At 48.0% G+C, this 18853-nt stretch overlaps 1 protein-coding gene across 1 annotated transcript in view; it reads left to right on the top strand.

Moving 5' to 3' along the window:
* Positions 1 to 18853, top strand: part of SSH2 (slingshot protein phosphatase 2) — a 95236-nt gene that overhangs the window by 56259 nt on the left and 20124 nt on the right. The window contains exons 3-7 of the mRNA XM_084272907.1: positions 5326 to 5429; positions 10075 to 10139; positions 14824 to 14945; positions 16956 to 17024; positions 17804 to 17869. Of these exons, the coding sequence (XP_084129033.1) occupies positions 5326 to 5429; positions 10075 to 10139; positions 14824 to 14945; positions 16956 to 17024; positions 17804 to 17869 (426 nt within the window). The remainder of the gene's footprint in view (positions 1 to 5325; positions 5430 to 10074; positions 10140 to 14823; positions 14946 to 16955; positions 17025 to 17803; positions 17870 to 18853) is intronic.

The raw sequence follows: 18853 nt of genomic DNA on the forward strand, positions 1-18853 counted from the left end.
TTGGTCACAGAATCACAAGGTTGGAAAAGACCTTTAAGATCATGGAGTCCAACCATTCCAGTCCTATGCTAACCCATATCCCTCAGTACCTCATCTGTGGTGCCTCAGCCCCCTCCCTGGGCAGCCTGTGCCACATCCCCACAACTCTTTCAGGGAAGAACTTTTCCCTCACATCTGCTCTGACCCTGCCCTGGGGCAGCTTGAGGCCATTGCCCCTTGTCCTGTCGCCTATCACCTGACTGCATAGATCATCGCCCACCTCTCTGCACCCTCCTGTCAGGTCAGTGTAGGCGGTGATAAGGTCTTTCCTCAGCCTCCTCTTCTCCAGGTTGAACACCCCCAGCTCCCTCAGATTTAGGAGTTTGTATGTTGTTGGGCTGTTCGTTACTAGTATGGGGGTACACAAGGGGAATGGGAAACCCACATGGACTTCTCACTTTTATCAGAAATGATAAAATGTCTTGTTCTGGAATCTAGCTTGAAACAAAACCCAGTCTGCTCTCCTGTGCCTGTAACAAATAAATCCCAGCCCTGTCTGCAAGCGAATACATTTGATAGGAGTCCAAAGGTCAGCTCACCACTGCAGAGCAAGGCTCAGTGCACCCGGAGGCAGAGGAATGCTACAGGTGGCTGTGGTTGTCTTGGGCACAACCACAGACCCCTTGCAGCTGCGTGGGCTGAAAACTTGGGCTGCAAACAGCAGCTGTCACTGCTCCCCTTGCTGGCAGCAAGGCACCTCTGGCAGGGATGAGTTTCTCAGTTTTCTGTGCTGTCTCTAAAGGGTGCCACTGCTCTCCCCAGCACACCCGGGCTGCCCAAGATGCTTTAACTCTGACGTTTGCAAAATGGTGTCTGGAGCTCAAGCCAAACGATCCTGGTGGTGAAGGAGCACTGGTGGCATGTGTGCATGATGGGTTTTCCCAGTAGCGGGCTTGACTTGTAGACCGTTAACTCAGTAGGATGTTGAGTGGCATGAGCACTTCCTGCAGCTTTGTTGGATGGTTAGATCCTCCAAGCGTGGCTTTGCACATCTGAAGTGGTTGCTCCTCACATGCAGACACAGCTGTGCTCACCAATGCTCTTTTCTGCAAGTTGCACCCTCTCAGAATTTACCATAAAAACTTCCCTCCCTTGGAGCCAGTAAAAGAAATGCCTTGAGAGTTGCAACACCTTCAGGGTTCAGTTTCACACCCATCATCTTCACCTCTGCGTGTCTCCTAGCAAGTTAATTTTTCCTTGTTGCCTTAGCTCAGGTTCAGCAGATGTCCATGCTGGGGACCAATCCAAGAGAAAGGACAACCTTGGTGAGAAGGGATCAGTAGGTAACTTAACACAAATGAGTGAGCTGGCATTGCCGATCTTCCTGTGACGATGCCTGGCTGTGGCATTGCAGCTGAATTCCCTCTCCAGGGAGCTGCACCTTGGAGCAGAGGAAGTGCCTGTAGACAGTTCCTTTGGAAAAAAAATAACGGGGGGGTTGGGGGAGGAGAGCAAGACACAAATGCAGATGTTGCTAAAAATGTGGTTTGCGTCAAACATCTGAGATGGAGAAGGTTCCCACGCTCTGTTTGTTTTTCTCCTTGCGCTCTTTCTGAAGTTGCAAAAGTGCTGAGAGACAGCCTTTGTTGGAGAACCACTTCCCCTTTCTCTCCCGGCCCTCAGCGTTGTCACCTCTGTTGACAGTGTCACAGAGCCCTTTACGGTAAGCGTGGCCCTTGTTTTGCTCCGCGCTGGGTTTGTTTCTCCTTTTGGCTATCAGAAGCCTGGGCTCGCGTGGCCCTGCTGCCAGCTGACCCTGTTAACACACACGCCAGCACAGAGCAAGCCTGAGCTATCCTGGCCTTTTCCATTTCCCTGGCGCTGCTGTGCCGCCTTGTTTACTGGGATTGGTGTGGGTTTTGTTCCTGACTGGTACTACACAGCTCTACACAGCTGTGAGATCTGGCCTCTGCGAAGAGAACCAGGTGCCTTCTTCACTTGCCTGGGAGCAGAGGTTTAAACTGGAAGCCAAACGTTGCTCTCCTTTATATAATTCATTAATACTGTTGGCAGTTATTAAACCAGGTGCTTTAAAAATTACAGGAGGGAAACAGGGATGTTGTTTATTGAAAAACAAACTACAGCGAAGGTGTGAGGCGTTTCTCTAGGGAGGGATGCTGGAGGCGTCTGGTGGTGTGATGGAGAGATTCTGCCAGGCTGCACAAACTTCCAGCTGCATGCCCAGCCAAGGATGAAGAGTGATGCTTTATTAACCAGGACTTTTCTTGTGGCTGGGTTAAGTGAGCAAGTGGGCTGGAGTAGGCTGGTGGCAAGAGTTGGTCCTGGAGCAGGCGTGATGCCGTGCCCCAGGCCTGCCTGCGGAGGAAGGGAAAGAGCCAGGTTGGGAAGGGGAATGGGAGGGAGTAGGGAAGTGGCTTGAGAGGTGAGGAAAACAGCAGGCTGCTTGGCCTGCCTTGCTCTAACTTCTTCCACACCAGGCACAGCAAGCTCCAGTTGGAACCGCTGCTCTTGCCGAGTGAGTCCTGGCGTGCTACGAGAGCTCGCTCTCGTGTCCCCAGCTGCCCTCCCTTCACGCCTGGCTCCACGGCCTCAGGAATGAGCTCAGTGGGGAGGCACACTGCGCTGCTCCTGCCAGCATCCGATTCTGGTCTTTCCCTTGGTTTTGTGTTTTGCAGCCTATGGATTGAAGGGGGATGATAGAGCTGCACTGGCAGCAGATGTCCCCTCCTCCCCTGCAACACACTCCAGCTGCTCGTCGCGAGCACAATGTTGAGGGGGCTCTTGAGGGTGCAGCCTGGCTTAAAACCAAGGGGAAGGAGCTGGGCACACAAGATTTCTAATACCTCTTTTTTCATTTCCTGGTAGACACCTTGTGCTGTACATGTGTTCCCCAGCTGGCACCTGTTTAGCCACTGGCCTCTCAGACAGGGGCAGCCTTTTGCCATGCACAGGGGCAGCGTGTGGCAGAGGGGACTCCCAGCTGAAATCCCCAGGGCTTTAGTGCTCATGTCTCCACTGACACTTCCCATTTTCAGGGCTTGGGCTGCTGAATGCTCCCAGTTAGTCATCACCAGGGTTAACTTGCTTTATGGGCAGACTCGCCTCCCTGCTTTCAGTTAGTGCTTCTGCTGCTTATTTTGTTGTTGCTCTTTGCCTTGAATCGTAGCTGGAGGGGAAGGGTATCTCCTGCATATGGGTTGGAAACTCCAAGCCCTTCCTGGTGGCGTGGAGTCCTGCCGTGCAGATGCTTGTGTCTGCAAGTGTGAGCTGGGTGGTGGCTGTGTCCCCTTTAGGAAAATCTCCTTTTGCTCAGGAATTGGAAGTCTCCCTGGTTCCTGCACAACGCTCTTGTCATGGGGAGCTGGAGCCAGGCTTCACATTAAAATCTCAGCACAGCATCCCAGCGCTGAGTGGAGCTCAGCCACTGGGCAGCAAGTTGGGGAGCCCGGAAATAGCTCCTGTTTCATGCTGTCACTGCTGTTTAGAAACTGGGTCTTCTGAGGGGAATGTCTGTCCCTTTTTGTGCAGAAGGCTTTAAATAGTTTTGATGATGTGCCATGTAGAGTTTCTATAGAATATTTTTTGCCTGAGAGAAGAATTGGTACGAGTAGTAATTTCTGTAGGAGTTTCTTACGTCTTCCACTTCCCTTGGTTCTGTTCCCAGCATAAGACAGATCACACATCACTGGTGGCCTCAAGGTTCCTACTTTGCCACAGAGGTGAACAGGATAAACGTGGAACAGAAGCTTTTTTTCCATGGCTGTCATGCTGCAGGTTGCTTACAGCTCAGTAACTCTGACTTGGGACATATCTGTGGAAGTCTCCTCCAGAGAGGCTGTGTATAGTACAGAGGGACTGATGGTGAGCCTGGTGTGATGATAAAACTCAGCTCAGCTTTGGTACCTCTGCCAAGTTGGTTCCCTGGCTTCCACTCTCCTGGACTCTGCTCCCTTAACCAGATCTCGTGTCTCTTAATACCCAGTCTGTTTCCAAGAGTTGCTTCAGAAGGCATTGAAGCTCCAGCAGACTCTGACCGACCAGGTTTCATGAAGTATTTCAAAGGCCAGGTTGTTCTTGGGAGCTATCAGCAGTGGGTGTACACCTGCCCTTGAGTAGCTCCCAAAATGTGTCCCTGGAGCAGGGCCCACAGCAGCAGTTAGCCCCTGCTAGGTGTGCAGAGCAGGAATACCCATGAAGGGGGTGACCTAGTGTGGGTTAGTGTTCACCTGCGCTTTGTAACGGGGAATTTCTTCATATATGTGGCGGGGGTTTTACTCATTATTTCCAGGTTCTTGTCTCTTATGGGAAGGGAAGAAATAATTAGTTTGGGTGTTTGTTTAAGCAGGGAGAGGAACTCAGGAGTTCCGGGTCCCTCGTTGGGTTGAAGAGAGCAGGCCAACGTCATTTTCAAGGCACAGCGCTGCTGGGGTGCGCGATGCCAGGGACTCTCCCATCCTGTCTTATCATCTTCATCAACCATCCTGTTGACTGTAGAATTGTTTCTGGCTTTCTTCAGAGCTTGTATGACTATTTTATCAATTCTGAGAAAAGCAGAAATCCTTCATTATGCAACAGGATGGCTTAATTGCAAAAGCCATAGCGTGTCTCGATTTTTCCGTGAGCTGCAGCATCTCTGAAAGAAACTACTGGGAGATGTGCTTAAAATATCAGCTGTGCCACAGAACTTGAGGACTCTTTACTGCCCCTTTCCACAAGCCTTGCTCCTCACAGGACTTCAGAAAGGGCAAAGTCAAGGCAGCAAGTGATGTCTGCATTGAACAGCGTTACAGTTTTGCTTTTAATGTATAAGTCTTGGAGAGTTAATTATAATGCGACTCACAGGCAGTAGTTTCATGATTTCTTAATCTGTTGTGTACACTAATTTTCTTTTGGCTAACTGCTGAAGGGAGACATTTGTTTCTGCAGGGCATCAGCTGTGCCTGAACCACAAAGGTTAACAGAATCCGTAATTATAGAGATGCGTGGGCCTGCTCTATTAATCACCATTTAGAAATGTGGATCTCTCATCTTGACTTTCAAATTGAAAATATAGCCATAGGTTAATCCCTTCTCCCTGCTCAGGTTCTACCAGGCATGCATCCTGCTGTTCAGTGCTGCTCGGTTCGTGTTGTTCTCAGTTGTGCTCTGGATGTTGAAGTACTTCTGGGGGAGAAAGTTCTTTATCAACAAAGTAATTTGGTCTAAGTCGCTTCCTTGCAAAAAGCAGAGCGTGCATTCATTCCCTCAGACCTCTCTTATTCCATTGTTTTTCTCCTTTTGAAGACAACACAGAGTTTTCCTCACAGTTTGTCTCTTCCCTTGCAGCATCAGCGAAAGCTTCCTCACTGTGAAAGGTGCAGCGCTCTTCCTGCCGCGAGGAAATGGGTCGTCTGCTCCCCGGATCAGTCACAGGCGCAACAAGCATGCAGGTAACGTGTTGCACCCAAGTCTGCCTTCCTCAGGTTCTCCTCACCCAGTGACACGCATTTCAGTCTGCACCAGGTGTGGATTAAAGCTTGGGCTTGCCAGTCTCAAGGCTGCAATAATTAATGCTGATAGAAAACAAGGTTTCAGTGCTCTTGTATGTCCAGCAGAATTGGACAGCTCAGTGACATCAGGGCAACAGTCATGACATCAAAGAGTTGAGAACTCCCCAAGAGATCATCCTTTGATTCTTGCATGGGAGAGGGGCTGGAGCGTTGCCATCAAAACCTTCATGCAATGCACTGGGAAACTTGAGGTTATGATATGGGCTGAGTAATTGTCCTTGCTCATCTGAAAGTAATCGGTTATGATGGACGAAAGGGAGGAGGCTAACCTCTGTCTGGTGGTGAAGAAACCTCTGAGCAAGTCAGTGTGACTTTTCAGACATGTGAGCAGAGTGAATAATATGGAGTCAGTCAGAATTCCACCCCTTTTATCTGCTGAAAGTTTGATTTGTGTTTTTGCTTTGGCTCTTTGTTTGGAAAGTCGGTCTGAATAATGAAACTCAAACATTTCAAGGCAGGTTGTTTGTCACTCTGTGTGTGGTGCTTATTCATGGACGGTGGTTTACGGGCATCAGATAGTGTGGGGCTTTTCCCTTCCATTAAACAATCAGCAGGACAAAACCAACACTGAAACTTTTAGACTTTTGCATATGGGGCAGACACAGATACAGAGAAGCTGGAGTCAACTTCTCTTTGCCAAAAAATGACCACCAGAGGGTGATTTGGTTTGGTTCCACGTGCTGATTTCTTTGTACTTTGATACTATCCAGCTCTACCTTCCAGTTACCTACCTGATGGCCAGTCAGGTCAAAATCTGTTTACAAACATCCTTGTAGAAAGAGTTTAAGTCAAAAGGCAGTTAATTACATCCTTCCACTCAGACATAATATAAGCAGTACCCAAATTGCTTTGGGTGAGATGTGTTAATTACCAGTTGTCAAAAGAAACTAAATTGTTCTAAAACATAATTTAAAGCTGGCCTTTCTGCTTGGGACTGAAGTGAAAAGGTGTTCAGCATACACATAGAGTTAGCAGTCAGCTTATAAAAGTTTATTTTGACCTGTCTTGCTTTTTAATCTCTCCAAAAGCCTCTGCATGGTAGAAGCCCATGTGAGTTGATGTCCTGGCTTTACCTTGCAGGGGAGACCTGCTGGATGGGTTCCTTGTGACCCTGTGCCAGGCAGCACCAACAGCTTCTGAGTCTCTCTTGTTGCCTCATCTACTTGTTACAGCTGACTTGCGTGAGGTCTGGAGACCTTGGTGGAAAAATAGTTGCTTGTCTGATCAGCTCAGAGCTTTTAGAAGCCAGCTTGCCAAGAAAGCAAATCGGGTGTGTTGCAATTGCTTGCAGCAAGATGTTTGGTTTCTAAGAGGCTGGCTTGCCTTAAGGGATGGGTTTGGGGTTTGTTTTTTTTCTTAGCAGGCTATTCCTGTCTCCTCAGCTTACGGGGTGAGATTTCATGAGGCATCAAGACTTGTTCTTTCCTCAGTTTCCCTGCTCATCAGGTGGTGTGGATGGCACAGTATTTTTTGTAAGGTGCTTGGGGGTTTCACTGAAAAGAGACCTTGGTATGAGTGTGCAAGGTCTTTCTTTTCTGACAACTTGTCTGATGTATGGTATGTATCAGCAGAGCAAGACACCAAGGGATCAATGTCTCACCTTCCTAAGCAAAACATCTGTGCCATTGAATTTAAGACTGTGCTGTAGAGAGTGTGGCTTGGAGAGGCGGTTCGGCCATCGGCAGCGAGCTGGCAGAGCGCGTGGCAAAGCAAGCTGTCTCCTTTCTTGGGCTCCGTGCTCAACTTTCATTCCCATGTGTGTCATGACTTATCTCTGGCACACAAAATGAGAAGGGGGGTGGAGAGCGAACATAACTTCCCAATATGAAACTGCTGCCTATGGATGCAGTAATATTTCAAGTGGCTACAAGGGCTTTTTCTGGGAAGGTTGACGAACCTTCCTGACCTCCCTTTCCAATTCACCAGAGGCACTAGAAAGAGTACGTGCGTAACAGGAAATAATTAATGCTCATGTCCATGTCTTTAATCGTATCATCTTCAGCAGTGGCAGTGGCTGGTTGGCAGAGATGTGGTACCAGCTGTCCACACTCCTCTCACTGGGCAGCCCCGTGCCACCTGCCCGTTGGTGGGGCTTCATTTTGCACTCCCAGCAATGCAGGAGGAGGCCAGAAAAAAGGATGCAACTTCCCTGGGACTTTTGCCATCTCTGGGATACTGTAAATCACTTCTAAGATCCCCCTTTAGTTCATGTTTTACACCTAGCCTGACAGCTTGAAGGAAACAAAAGCATCTGCTCCTCGCTGGACAATGCGATAGGAAGCAGCCGGCGTGCCATGAATGCCAGCGAAGCCGACAGCTCTTCACAGGACAGGATGTGATATCTTTGTGCTGATTCTGGCATGCTAAAACTTTTCCTTTGCTTTTTCTTAGTCCAGGAAGCTTACAAAGTGCCTTGTGTTTTGGGGCCTGAAAACGTTGCAAGTCGATTAAAGCTGGCCAAGGAAGCAGGGCTTTACTTTGTAGCTGTGGAGCTCCCAAAGCTGGCAGGGCAGGCTGGGGAGTAGCAAGGAGTGCTATGAACTTCCTGAGGACAAGGGGAGTTCCTTGACTGAGCCTTGCAGAAAGGCTTGTCTTAGGAACTTCCTCTTAAAATTAAGTTCTGAGAGAATCCAGTAGTCCTGATGTTCAGTTATTGGCACCAGCAGGTGGGAACTGTTACACTTTAGGGAGGAAATAAAACCTGAGGTGAAACATCTTTTATTTCAAGCTGTCTAATGCATGAGTGCCTCGTGAGCCAGTGACTCCCAGGCTGCAGGCAGGAGGTGCCACCTGAAGCAGAAGGACCTTTGCCTGTTGAATCCAATTTTTGATGATTCCCACCACACTAGCAGGTGAAACTTGGTGGAGCTGAGCAGCATCGTTGAGATTGCACGCTGGTGTTGACATAGGCAAATCCTGTCTCCCGCTGAACCCCTGGGAGCACAAGCATCTGATGGGTGAGCTGGCCTTTCCTACGTTACCTATCTCCCTAAAGAATTGCTCCTTTAGGGAGTCACGTGCCAGCCACTCCAGCCCTGGGAACAGAGTCCTTGGGCAGGAAGCAGTTTCAGGTGCTTGTCACCAATGTATGGGACTTCCCACCACTGCCAAGTGCCTCAATTTTTCCTACCCCCAATTATAAGAACAGTCCCAGGGCATTGACTCATTCTCTGTGTGCTGGAGCGTGTTTGGAGGAGGAAGGAAGAGGAGAGCAGGGAATGCAGCATCCTGTGTAGCCCGTTCTACACAAGCTTGCCTCTGCCCCATCAGCAGAGAGGCTCCACCAGCTGCAAAAATCATTTGGAAACTGGGCACTGTGCTCTCCCTGGGCAGTGTCTCCTTTCTTCTCCTTTCCTTACCCAACGCTTCTGGATGCTGCTCCATGCCCAAGGTTTCCTCATTTCTGAAAGTCCATGAAACAGCAGGGATTCTCACATCTCTGATGAATTAGGGGATGTCAGGAAGGTTAGCCACCCTTCCTAGAAACACTCTCATAGCCGCTTGTGCTGAATACTTGCTCCAGTATCCATGCTCTTCCCCACAGCGTTGCACAAACTCGACTTCCCATGGGAGTGGGAGAGTAAAGGCTCCTCTTCTTGCTGATCCATGCCACCCACCTGGCAGCCTTGCACTCTCCTCTCTGGGAACGCAGATGAATTTTCCAGCTCATGCTAGAAAAGAATCCCATTGCTGGAGGCGTTACCACTTACTGACACCCAGGCAGCGATGTGCTTGCGTGGCAACAAAGCTCTCTTGGCTTTTCAGTGAGCTCAGGAGTAGTGCTTAGAGACAGTGCAGCGGTACCGATGCAGGTGTAGCTCACTCCTCTTTCAAACCCTTGATGCTTTAGGAACCTGGGACACTGCTCTTAAAAAAAAAAAAGACTTTAAAGTTACTGCTTGGCTCTGGGTTTTTATTATTTTTATTTTTTTTCCTTTCAGCCCAACCAGTAGCAGTGCAGCACAAAGTGTTTTCTAGGAAGAATTGTAGGTGCTTGATTTTTCACCTGGCTATTCACAGCCACTTTCGGGTGGGGTTGGTACATAAGCTTATGTGGACATGTGCTGCTCAAAGGTGGGACTAAATCTCACTTTGAAGAGGGTGGTTTTGTCCAGGTCCTAGTTCAGGAAGTTGCTGTAAAAGAAAGGGCAGAGTCCTAATTTGAAGCACGTGCCAGAATGAGATGTTGAACTGTGGGGTGGGGTCCGTTTTCACCACTCTTTGGAAGGAACAATGAGTAGTAAAACAATCTGTTTCTGTTAAAAAAAAATCACAGGATTAGCAGGACACAGTATGGTGGGACAGGTGAGCACACAGAACAAAGAGCAGTTGAGTAAGAGGTGGAGTCTTGTCATCTCAGAGCAGGTGGAAGTGACAGTACAACACTCACAGTGACATGTCCATGGGTTTCTTGGTGGAAGTTTGCTCCGGCTGCACAGCCAGCAACTTGCATGTGATTTAAAACTACTTTTAAATGTGATATTAAACTACTTTTAAGGTGCTCACCTTTCCCTCTTGCCTGCAGGAGATCTCCAGCAACACCTGCAGGCCATGTTCATACTGCTCCGCCCAGAAGACAACATCCGCCTGGTAGGCTGGCTTTTTGCTTATCTCCTGTTAACGAATATAAAGGTGAAGTTCTGCTTGACAAACACACCTGTGGAACTGATGAAAGCAGAGTGTGTGTTTGTGAGTGTGTGTGTGTGTGTGTGTTTGAGTGGTTCCCTCAGCGGGTTTGAGGAGCCTTCTTTGCAACCACAAAGGTAGAAAAGCAGCTAATAATGAAAAGCCTGATGATTTGGTTCCTCAGTGGCTACAAGACTGCCTTTGAACCAAATACTAAGTACTTACACTCTCAAAAAGTACTGGAACAATTGCCAGAGAAGCTGGGCAAATTAGCTTGGTGTCCTATTTGAAGCAAGAGTATGTGACTTATATCTGACCAGAGTGAACACCTCCTCTTCCACATTAGTTCATTTGTGTTTCTCACTCTGCTCTTCTAACTTGCTGCATCCCAAAAGGCTGCAGCTCACCAGGAAGGAGCAGCAGGATCACCCATGTTGAACCGTGTCTTTCTGCTTTTCTGGGTTGTTGTCTCCTGTTATGAGATGTCATGAAAATTAGGCATTGCTGCTTATAGCAATGCCTAAAGACCTCCAGAAGCCAAAGAAAAGCAGGGAGGAATTTGTCGAGAATGTACTGAAATGCTCTACAAGGTCAGGCATCTTTCATCACTCAGTAGTCTGAAGTTTCTCTCATGTGTTGTCTTGCTGCATCTTAGCAACATATGCCCAAAGTAGAACTGCCAGCATCAGAAGTGCTGTCCTGGCACCTCTGCTTTGCTGAATCCTCCTGAGCTGTGCAGACACTGGACTGATTGTAGGAATATAGCTAGAAACCTGCCAAGTTTACTATGGAATGCTTTAACTTCAAAAAGGACCCCCAAAAATAATTTGCCTTAAGCAAACTAAAGGACTTACTCCTAAACTTTGTCAGACACACCTTGCTGTCACTAAAATGTCAGTGAAAGTGATGGGAATGGGGGTTCTCAGCGCTTTTCAGAACCCAAGCCAGGGTTAGAACATTGGAAGCCATTGAACAAGGTATTGTTCTGCAATATCACTGGCTACATTGTGTGATTGGGGACAAATTAGCCTTAACAGCTGAATAAGGACTTTGTGGGCTGAGACATAAACCCTTTTGTTTGGAGTTACATTTGGAATGCTGAAATCTTGCATGAGGTTAAGTTCGATAGTCTACTTGAATTTAATTGATTCTTGACGAAGGAAGGGTGCGCAGAGATGCAATAGACTCTCTCAGAAAATAGTAGATACAAGTGAGATTTGAAACACAAACAGCACTGAGAAAAATGCATTCTCTCCTTGGGTTGGCTGCTGTGTCTTGGAGGGCAGACTTCACAGCTCAGGGGGCAGCAGAGGAATCTAATCCTCTATAAACCTACACTTAAACTTTGGAACAACTCTTGTTTCTGTTGGAGCTATTGGCAGATTTTTTTTTTAGCCTTCCATGAGAGCAGGATTAGAGCAATGAGATACCACTGTAAGATCAGTAGAAAGGAGAGGAAAATGATGTAAGTGTCCCAACAGATTGAACATGCTCCTCTAGCTTAGCAGGGTGGGAACTTGTTCACTGATGTGTTCAATAATAAAAGCTTCAGAAAGTTGGGTGCTTTTTTTGGTCTTCAAATCAAATTTCCCTATGAGGAATGTGTTCTTGTGTGAAACACTTACCATGTAACATGGAAGAGATTAAAGGTCAGCATGAACTTCTGGGAATGTGCTGTTCCTAAGGGCCAGTAAAATACCTCTTCACCCTTCTGACAAAACCAGAATGCAGGAGAAAATCAAGTTGGCTTGTGTTTAGGTGAGCATAAAAGAAAAAGTGTTGCTGGCCCTGAAAGGACTACAGAGAACTTCTTGTTCATGAACAGAATGTAAATGACCTCCCCAAATTGAGAAGAAAGCTAACTGTATGTAGAGGAACTTGTTGAGAAAGAACCTTCCATCTCATCATAGTTGCTAAAGCTAGACCACCCCCCCTCTATTGGGTAGGATTTCAGATATCTTCATTTAAAAGGTGTCAGACTACTGACGGACTTGTTATGCTCCTGCTGGGTGAGCATATGATATAGAGCTTAATGAAAAGGTTAGAGACCAATTTGTGATTTAATGAGCACGTTGGAGTGTTAGCAGTAGTTTGTGAGCTTGGCTGGTTTAGGACATCAAGTTTGTGGGTTTATTATTTCAGTAAATCTAATAAAACACATTATCTACTCCAGTCATGGTTCTTTGCTTTGTGGTAAGGGTGTAAGTGTGGGATAAGAAGCCGTGCTCTTCTTAATTGGTCCTCCAAAAATCCCACCCCAGTGACTTGAAGCTACATGACCTTTGGACACTCAGTCTAGGTCTAGCCACGTTCTAAAGGGTCTTGCATTAAGACCACACTTCCCATCGCCGCTAGCCAAATTGGTTTAGCGATCTAAGTTAGATTATGTTAATCCTCTTGCTGCTGGACTGTCCTCGAGAGAAGCAGAACAGAACTCAGGTGTGAATGCCCTGGACACGGAGCAGCTCTTGACCACTGGCTCCTGTTTTAGGCAAGTCTTTGTTTCTGTTGGAAGGTTTTTTTCCCTAATTTCAATAATGACTTTAACCACCAAGACCTTGGTGACTGCTTGCTCTCCTAGGTTGAAGAGCACCCTTTCTGTTTTGCTTCGAGTGGTTAGTTGTAGATACAAGCTGTCTTTGGCAGAATTCACACCTTGAAGGCCTGACCACTTTGATCCTCCGTGTTTCCAAAGGAATCCCAGTGACTCAAGGAGCAAGAAGGAAAATAAGGCTGGTTTTAGCATGACTTACCCTAAAGAGATGGGCTGGGGCACAGTCTCTCGCTGTACGAAGCACACCTGTCTGCTGGCATCAGTATTTGGGTAGTTCCTGTTAGTCTTCAGTCCTACTGGACAAGTCTAGAAGACATGGCCAACACCATCTCCTTGCCTGCACTCGCTATTCCACCCCCATCACTAGAGCTGCTGCTCCCTGCAATGCCACTGGGAAGCTTTTCCTGCCGCTCTCAGCCTAGTCTCCTGCAGTAGAGCACTCTGGTGATGTAGCAAGCTCTGTTCTGACTGCCCTGTGCTGTTTTAACCTCTGTTGTAGGCTCAGCTGCATCTTGAGGCCAAGACTTAGTGGCTAGCGGAAAGGTGATGTGTGAGGAGGTCAGAGTGGGTTTCTCTAAGCAAGGAGGTGCCATTCCGGCCTCAGGACCAACATGGAAAGAACTACAGGGCCTTACTGGGAAAAGCAACCTACTCCTGAGAGATCCCACACAATGAGCTGTTTCTGAGCCTTTGTTTTTTAGGATAAAATGGCTGTTTAATCTGTGCTCTTTGAGCTGCCAACTCCTGTGGGCCACCAGTAAGTGTCTAAACCAGCCGCACCCCCGAGACACCCTGCTTGTGTTTGAGGAATTCAGGTTCAGTTTGCCAGGGATGTCAAATACCACTTTGAGCTTCAATTGCAGGGCTGCAGGAAATTCAGGGAGTAGGGCCCGTCGCAGCAGGCAGGTGTCTGTCTGCAGCACGGGACGAGGCTGGGCTGCAACGGCTCCTCCTCGCCCACGTTTGCTCTCTGCAGGCCCGGCTCAGAGTGCAAGCAGCAGTTAAACAATGTGGTAAACATTGAGGCCAGACAACGTCTTGGGGTTGGATTAGGCCGTCCAAAGATAGGGTTCAGCATACATCATTAAGATGCTTCCTTTCTAGGAACGTCCTGGTTTCTCTAGTTGGGATCCTGCGACTAAAATAACTACAAATGGCTTGGAACAGAGTCCAAAAAGTGATGCAAGTAAAGGCTGCCTACTACAGATGTTTTTAGGCAAAACTTGCGACACTGAGCTCCCTTTCCTGGGCTCCTCGTTATCCAGCAGTGTGGCTGGAGTCAGTTCAGTCCTCACCTCATCGTGGCCTCTGCTACACTTCAGTGTAGCCTTTCAGTAGCTTCAGTGTTGGTTGGACACTCATAACTTAGCTGCACGGCTGCTTTCTGAACACTGTCAGTAGAATCTGATTTGAGGCAGTTTGGGGTGAAGTTCAGGCATCCTCCAGTCCTGCTAGAGATCTTTTTTTTTGGCACCAGGGTACCAGTGGTTGTGGTAGGAGCAGTAAGACACGATGACTTTCACTTGGCCATCTGAATCTAACCATGGATACCCCTTAGTAATGGGGAAATCTTTTCCTGCCAGGACCAGCAGGAGACCACATGTGAATTAGATCCTAGTTGTCTGTCCAGCTGCCTGGGAAGGTGGTGGAAAGAGCCTTGTTGGAAGCTGTTGTAGCACACAGTAGTTTAAATGAAAGCCCAGCTCTTGGAACAGAGCCCTCTGTGAGGTGAAGGGCATGTTCAACACCCACTCGTCCCGCAGAACATGGAATGCTCCATGAAGCTCACCAGGCTGGGACCACTTAGAGGACTATGGCAGCCAGCCTTGTAGGCTGCTGTTTAAACTCAGCCTTGGTGGGACAGAGAAGGCCTGAAGCAGGATGTGCACCAGGAATGTTCAGCTGTTGGAAAGCATTGTGTGTGAGAGAGTAAGGCGCTTCTCTCTCTCCAGCTGAGACGGACGGGCCATCCGTACTAGTGCAAACTGGGTCACTGCTTCTGCGCCTGTCACTCAGCATGAAGAGGTGGTTTGTAAGGGTCATGGGGTGTGTTTTGTTGGCTGTGCTGCTGACCTGTCCCCTTCTTTTCCTTAGGCTGTAAGACTGGAAAGTACCTACCAGAACCGCACTAGATACATGGTGGTAGTGTCCACCAACGGCAGACAAGACACCGAAGAGAGCATTGTCCTAGGAATGGATTTCTCTTCCAATGACAGGTACTCAAAGTGTCCAGGTGGGGAATGTGTTTGCCCACATGTCAAGTGTAGAAACCACTGTCTGGTGTCCATCCTTTCTGTGGAGAGGCTGATTTTCCAGCCTTGCATCTTTCTGGATGCAGAATTCCCCTGTTATCTCTTGAAGGGAGGTGGCAAATGGGAAGGCAACAGCACAGGTCGATGTTTTCTCCGTTGTTTCAAGCCTCAGGCTTGTGTGAGAACGTTAAGAGCCCTTAAGTGTCTCTGGATGGTGAGGTCCTTAAGCCCTACATCTGCACACATGCAGAGAAAGAAAGGGACACCAGAGACACTATAGAGAGGGCACATGGCTCTTAAATGGTTATAACTCCTGGCCTGTGCAAGGGAAGAAAAACCTGGATATTCAAACCATTTGGGAAGCTTTCATACACATGTTTAGTTCTAGCACAACTGCTACAGGAGTCAGTCTTGCTACTGACTCTAGATGGTAGAAACTACTTTCAGGTAGTTAGAGGGGTCACTCAAAAGTCTTTTGGCAAAGAAATGGCCTTCTAAACAGCCTGCTGATCATAGCAGCCACCATGCTTGATTTCAAGTGGCTTGATTTGGATGCTTAGCTCAGGAGACACCTGCTAAAAAGGGGGACCAGATTGATGCTGCCTCTGGCTCCTGGTTCCCCTCCTGTGCACAGCTGTAGCTCAGAGATGCTCCCGCAGCAGAGTAAGAATAACTTGTCCTTGCACAGGTTGCTGTGAGCTTGGAGCTTGCTCTTGGCTATGATAGACCAGCACAGCCACCTTTGATAACTGAGCACTCGCTGGTATCCAGCCTCTAATAACACAGCAGGGTCATTTTGGCTTTCTGCTAGAGTTACTTAGGTTCTGGATGGTCAGTCTGATACACGCTCCCCTAGCCCACTCGGTATTTATAACTCAATGTAGACTTGTTGCTATGGTCTCTGATAAGCGCTCGCTGAACAGTATCGCTAAAAATATCCTGGCCACCTTGGGAAGCCTTTTAAAAACGTGTCTTTCCATGAGCTCATCTCATGTTGTCAACAGAAATAGCATCTCCTTTTGCTGGGCACCAGTCACTCCAAGGCATGTGCATTTACAGGGCTTCATGTCTGCTGACCCTCTGAAGCCTCAAGTCTCTCCCTCTTCCTCACTTCTCATGAGCTGTGGAGGCTGACAGGGCTGTAAAGCCTTGTAGAAATTCAAGAGCAGTTAGTGCAAAGGATGAGAGCAGGAGGCACTTGAATCTAGTTCTTCAAGGTGCTGCTTTGATTATGGAGCGATTTTACAGCTTTCTGAGGCTCTGCTCTTTGACTTGGCAGCCTGTTGCGGGCTGTGTTGGGGTTCCCCCGCCTTTTTGCCATCCCTTGACTTCTGTTTTTAACTTGACTTTTGCTTAGCCTTACAGAAAGCAGGTGACTGTGAGGGTGAAGAGGTCAAAGCAGCCGAGAGAGGAGTGGGTTTGCCAAGAGGTGTCTGGCTTGGCTGGCTGTTGCATACATCCTTGAGGTGTGGGAGGGAGAAGAAGGGGCAGAAGCCAGCAGCCAGTGATGGGCTGTGATTGCTAACCGCTCATGCTGCTATTACACCAGACCCAGCTCAGTTCCCAGCAGCTGTGGCTGAAGGGCAAGCAAGAAAACAAAGCCATGGATTGCAAAATCAGAGCTAGAACCAAACCACTTGAGCCTGAGGGACTAATCTGCAAAGAAAGCCTTGAGCTTACTGAAGACAGGGAGCGCCCTCTGACCTTCTGCACAAAGCTTGTTGCTTTGAATCATGTTTGCTCTTCTCCTGGGGTGTATGTTAACCCTTTAAGCTTGCTTGCAGGAGTACTGCTATATCTGATTAACAATCCTTGCCAGGCACTTGTAGAACACTGGCTCTGTTTGTCCCTGAAGTAAAATTGGGCTTCTTCCCTTTTTTCCTAATGAGTGCAAACATCTGCAACCATTGCTGTGAAATTAGAACATCATGGTGCTGAGTAGATGTGTGCTGACCTTCTCCTTTTTTACTACAGTAGCACTTGTACAATGGGCTTGGTGCTGCCGCTGTGGAGCGACACCTTGATCCACCTGGATGGGGATGGGTGAGTGTCTTCTGGACGGGCTAGCTCAATAGCAGAGGGTCTGGGTGTGTTAGCTTACAACACAGCGTGTGGAGAAGGATTCAGATGATTGCAGAGCCCTCACAGGTCCAGCAGACCTCCTGCTGTTAGGAGCCTGTCGGGTTAGTAGGCTCAAAGGCCCTAAATCACCACGGTTGTGGCAGGGAGCACCAATAATTGACTTTACCCATGAATAAACACGCACTGACACAGTGGCTCATGTGTGTTTAAGCTGGAGTAAAGGAGCTTTTACTAGTGAGTGGGTGTGTAGTGAAAGCTCCTTAAAGGGATCCTATTATGTGTTCCTCCAGCACGCTTGCAGCAGGCTGAACATCAAATAAGAACGATGTTTCCCAGCCAAGCAGACACCTGACTTCCAGGCTCCTGTTTGTGCCAGTTACAAAAGCTCTCTGGTGCAGTTCGTGGAATGACTTTTCTTTCCTTGGTAGCTGCCCCAGGATCACTTTAGCTGGACTCTGTTGCTCCCAGCTGTGGCACTGAGTTTGTGTTGCCAAGGTAAACAGCACAGCCCAGCACTGTCCCACTGTCTTTAGTTTCGTTCCTGAACAGCAGCTGCTTTAAAAAGTTATCTTAGAGCTTTTAGTGTGCTATTTTGATCTGTTTGCTAGCTGAACTCAGCTGTGTATGCATAGGGCTGCTCCTCTGCTGTTCTAATGCCCTACAAACTATCAGTTATTAACCAAAACGCTGCTTTTGGGACACAATTTTAACTGTGTGGCTGTTTTTTTTCCTCTCTCCAGAGGGTTCAGCGTATCAACAGATAACAGGGTTCATATATTCAAGCCAGTGTCTGTGCAGGCAATGTGGTAAGTACTTGCTGTGATCTGTCCCAGTGATCCTTTTTCCAAGGTGTTTTGGCTGCTTGAGCCTTTTTTTAAAAAGCAGGTGCTGCTTTGCATTATTGGTATCTTGAGACCTACTCAAGGAGCCAGAAGTTTCCTCCAGAGACAGGGAATGAAGTTTGATACCAAAGGGGGAAAAAAAATAACAAACTATGCAAGCCCTGGTACGCTGCTGTGAGGTTCTAACTGCTGCAGCCACACCTCCAGCTCGGCTTGGGGCAGGAAGGAATGGGATCATTTTCCTTGCAAAGGGCTGCTGCTTTGAATCCCTCCAGAGCAGTGTTTCTTTGAGCATCTTTTGGAAATGTTTTTAAATTGTAATTATTTGTCATAAATGAGGAAATAGCCGCTGTATGTATTTTAGGACACTCTGTCTCCAGTGAGACATTGTGATAGTGAGAAGGAAAGAGAAGCTGCCTGCATTTTTTTTTTTCATTCCTTTTAGGGTAGCTCATGTAAGAATGTAGTGGCCATGAAAGTATTTCTGGCTCAAGCTTCTTTGCATTGCAGAAATACATCGCCTGGCAGGGTGTCACGCTACTGTGTCACCCCAGTGATTTTGACCTGGATCCTTCTGATCCCAGTCAAAGAATTAAAATGAGCTAAAAATAGGAGAGGGGGATTTGTTTCCCAGCAGCAGCTGAAGAAACTTCTGACATCCCCTGTGCAGAGAGACGGCTGACACCTAAACACCTCAGTAAAGTCAAGTCCTAAACCCTCGGTTGTGCAGCTCTCCATGTCTCATTCCTGGGTGTCCCTGCCCTGCACACAGGGAAGCTGATGGCACAGTAGGAGCTGTCAGAGCTCCCTGTCTGGACACAAACTGTGCATCTTACTTAGGGCTTCATAGTTGTAGCAGGTCATGGAGCCAGGGACACAGGTGCCTCTGCCCTCTGAGTTGTGGGCACCTTTGCTGCTATCCAGGCTTCTCTTGGTACACGTCAGTGA

This window comes from Gallinula chloropus (assembly GCF_964237585.1).
Source record: "Gallinula chloropus genome assembly, chromosome: 19".
In the NCBI taxonomy this organism is placed as follows: domain Eukaryota; kingdom Metazoa; phylum Chordata; class Aves; order Gruiformes; family Rallidae; genus Gallinula; species Gallinula chloropus.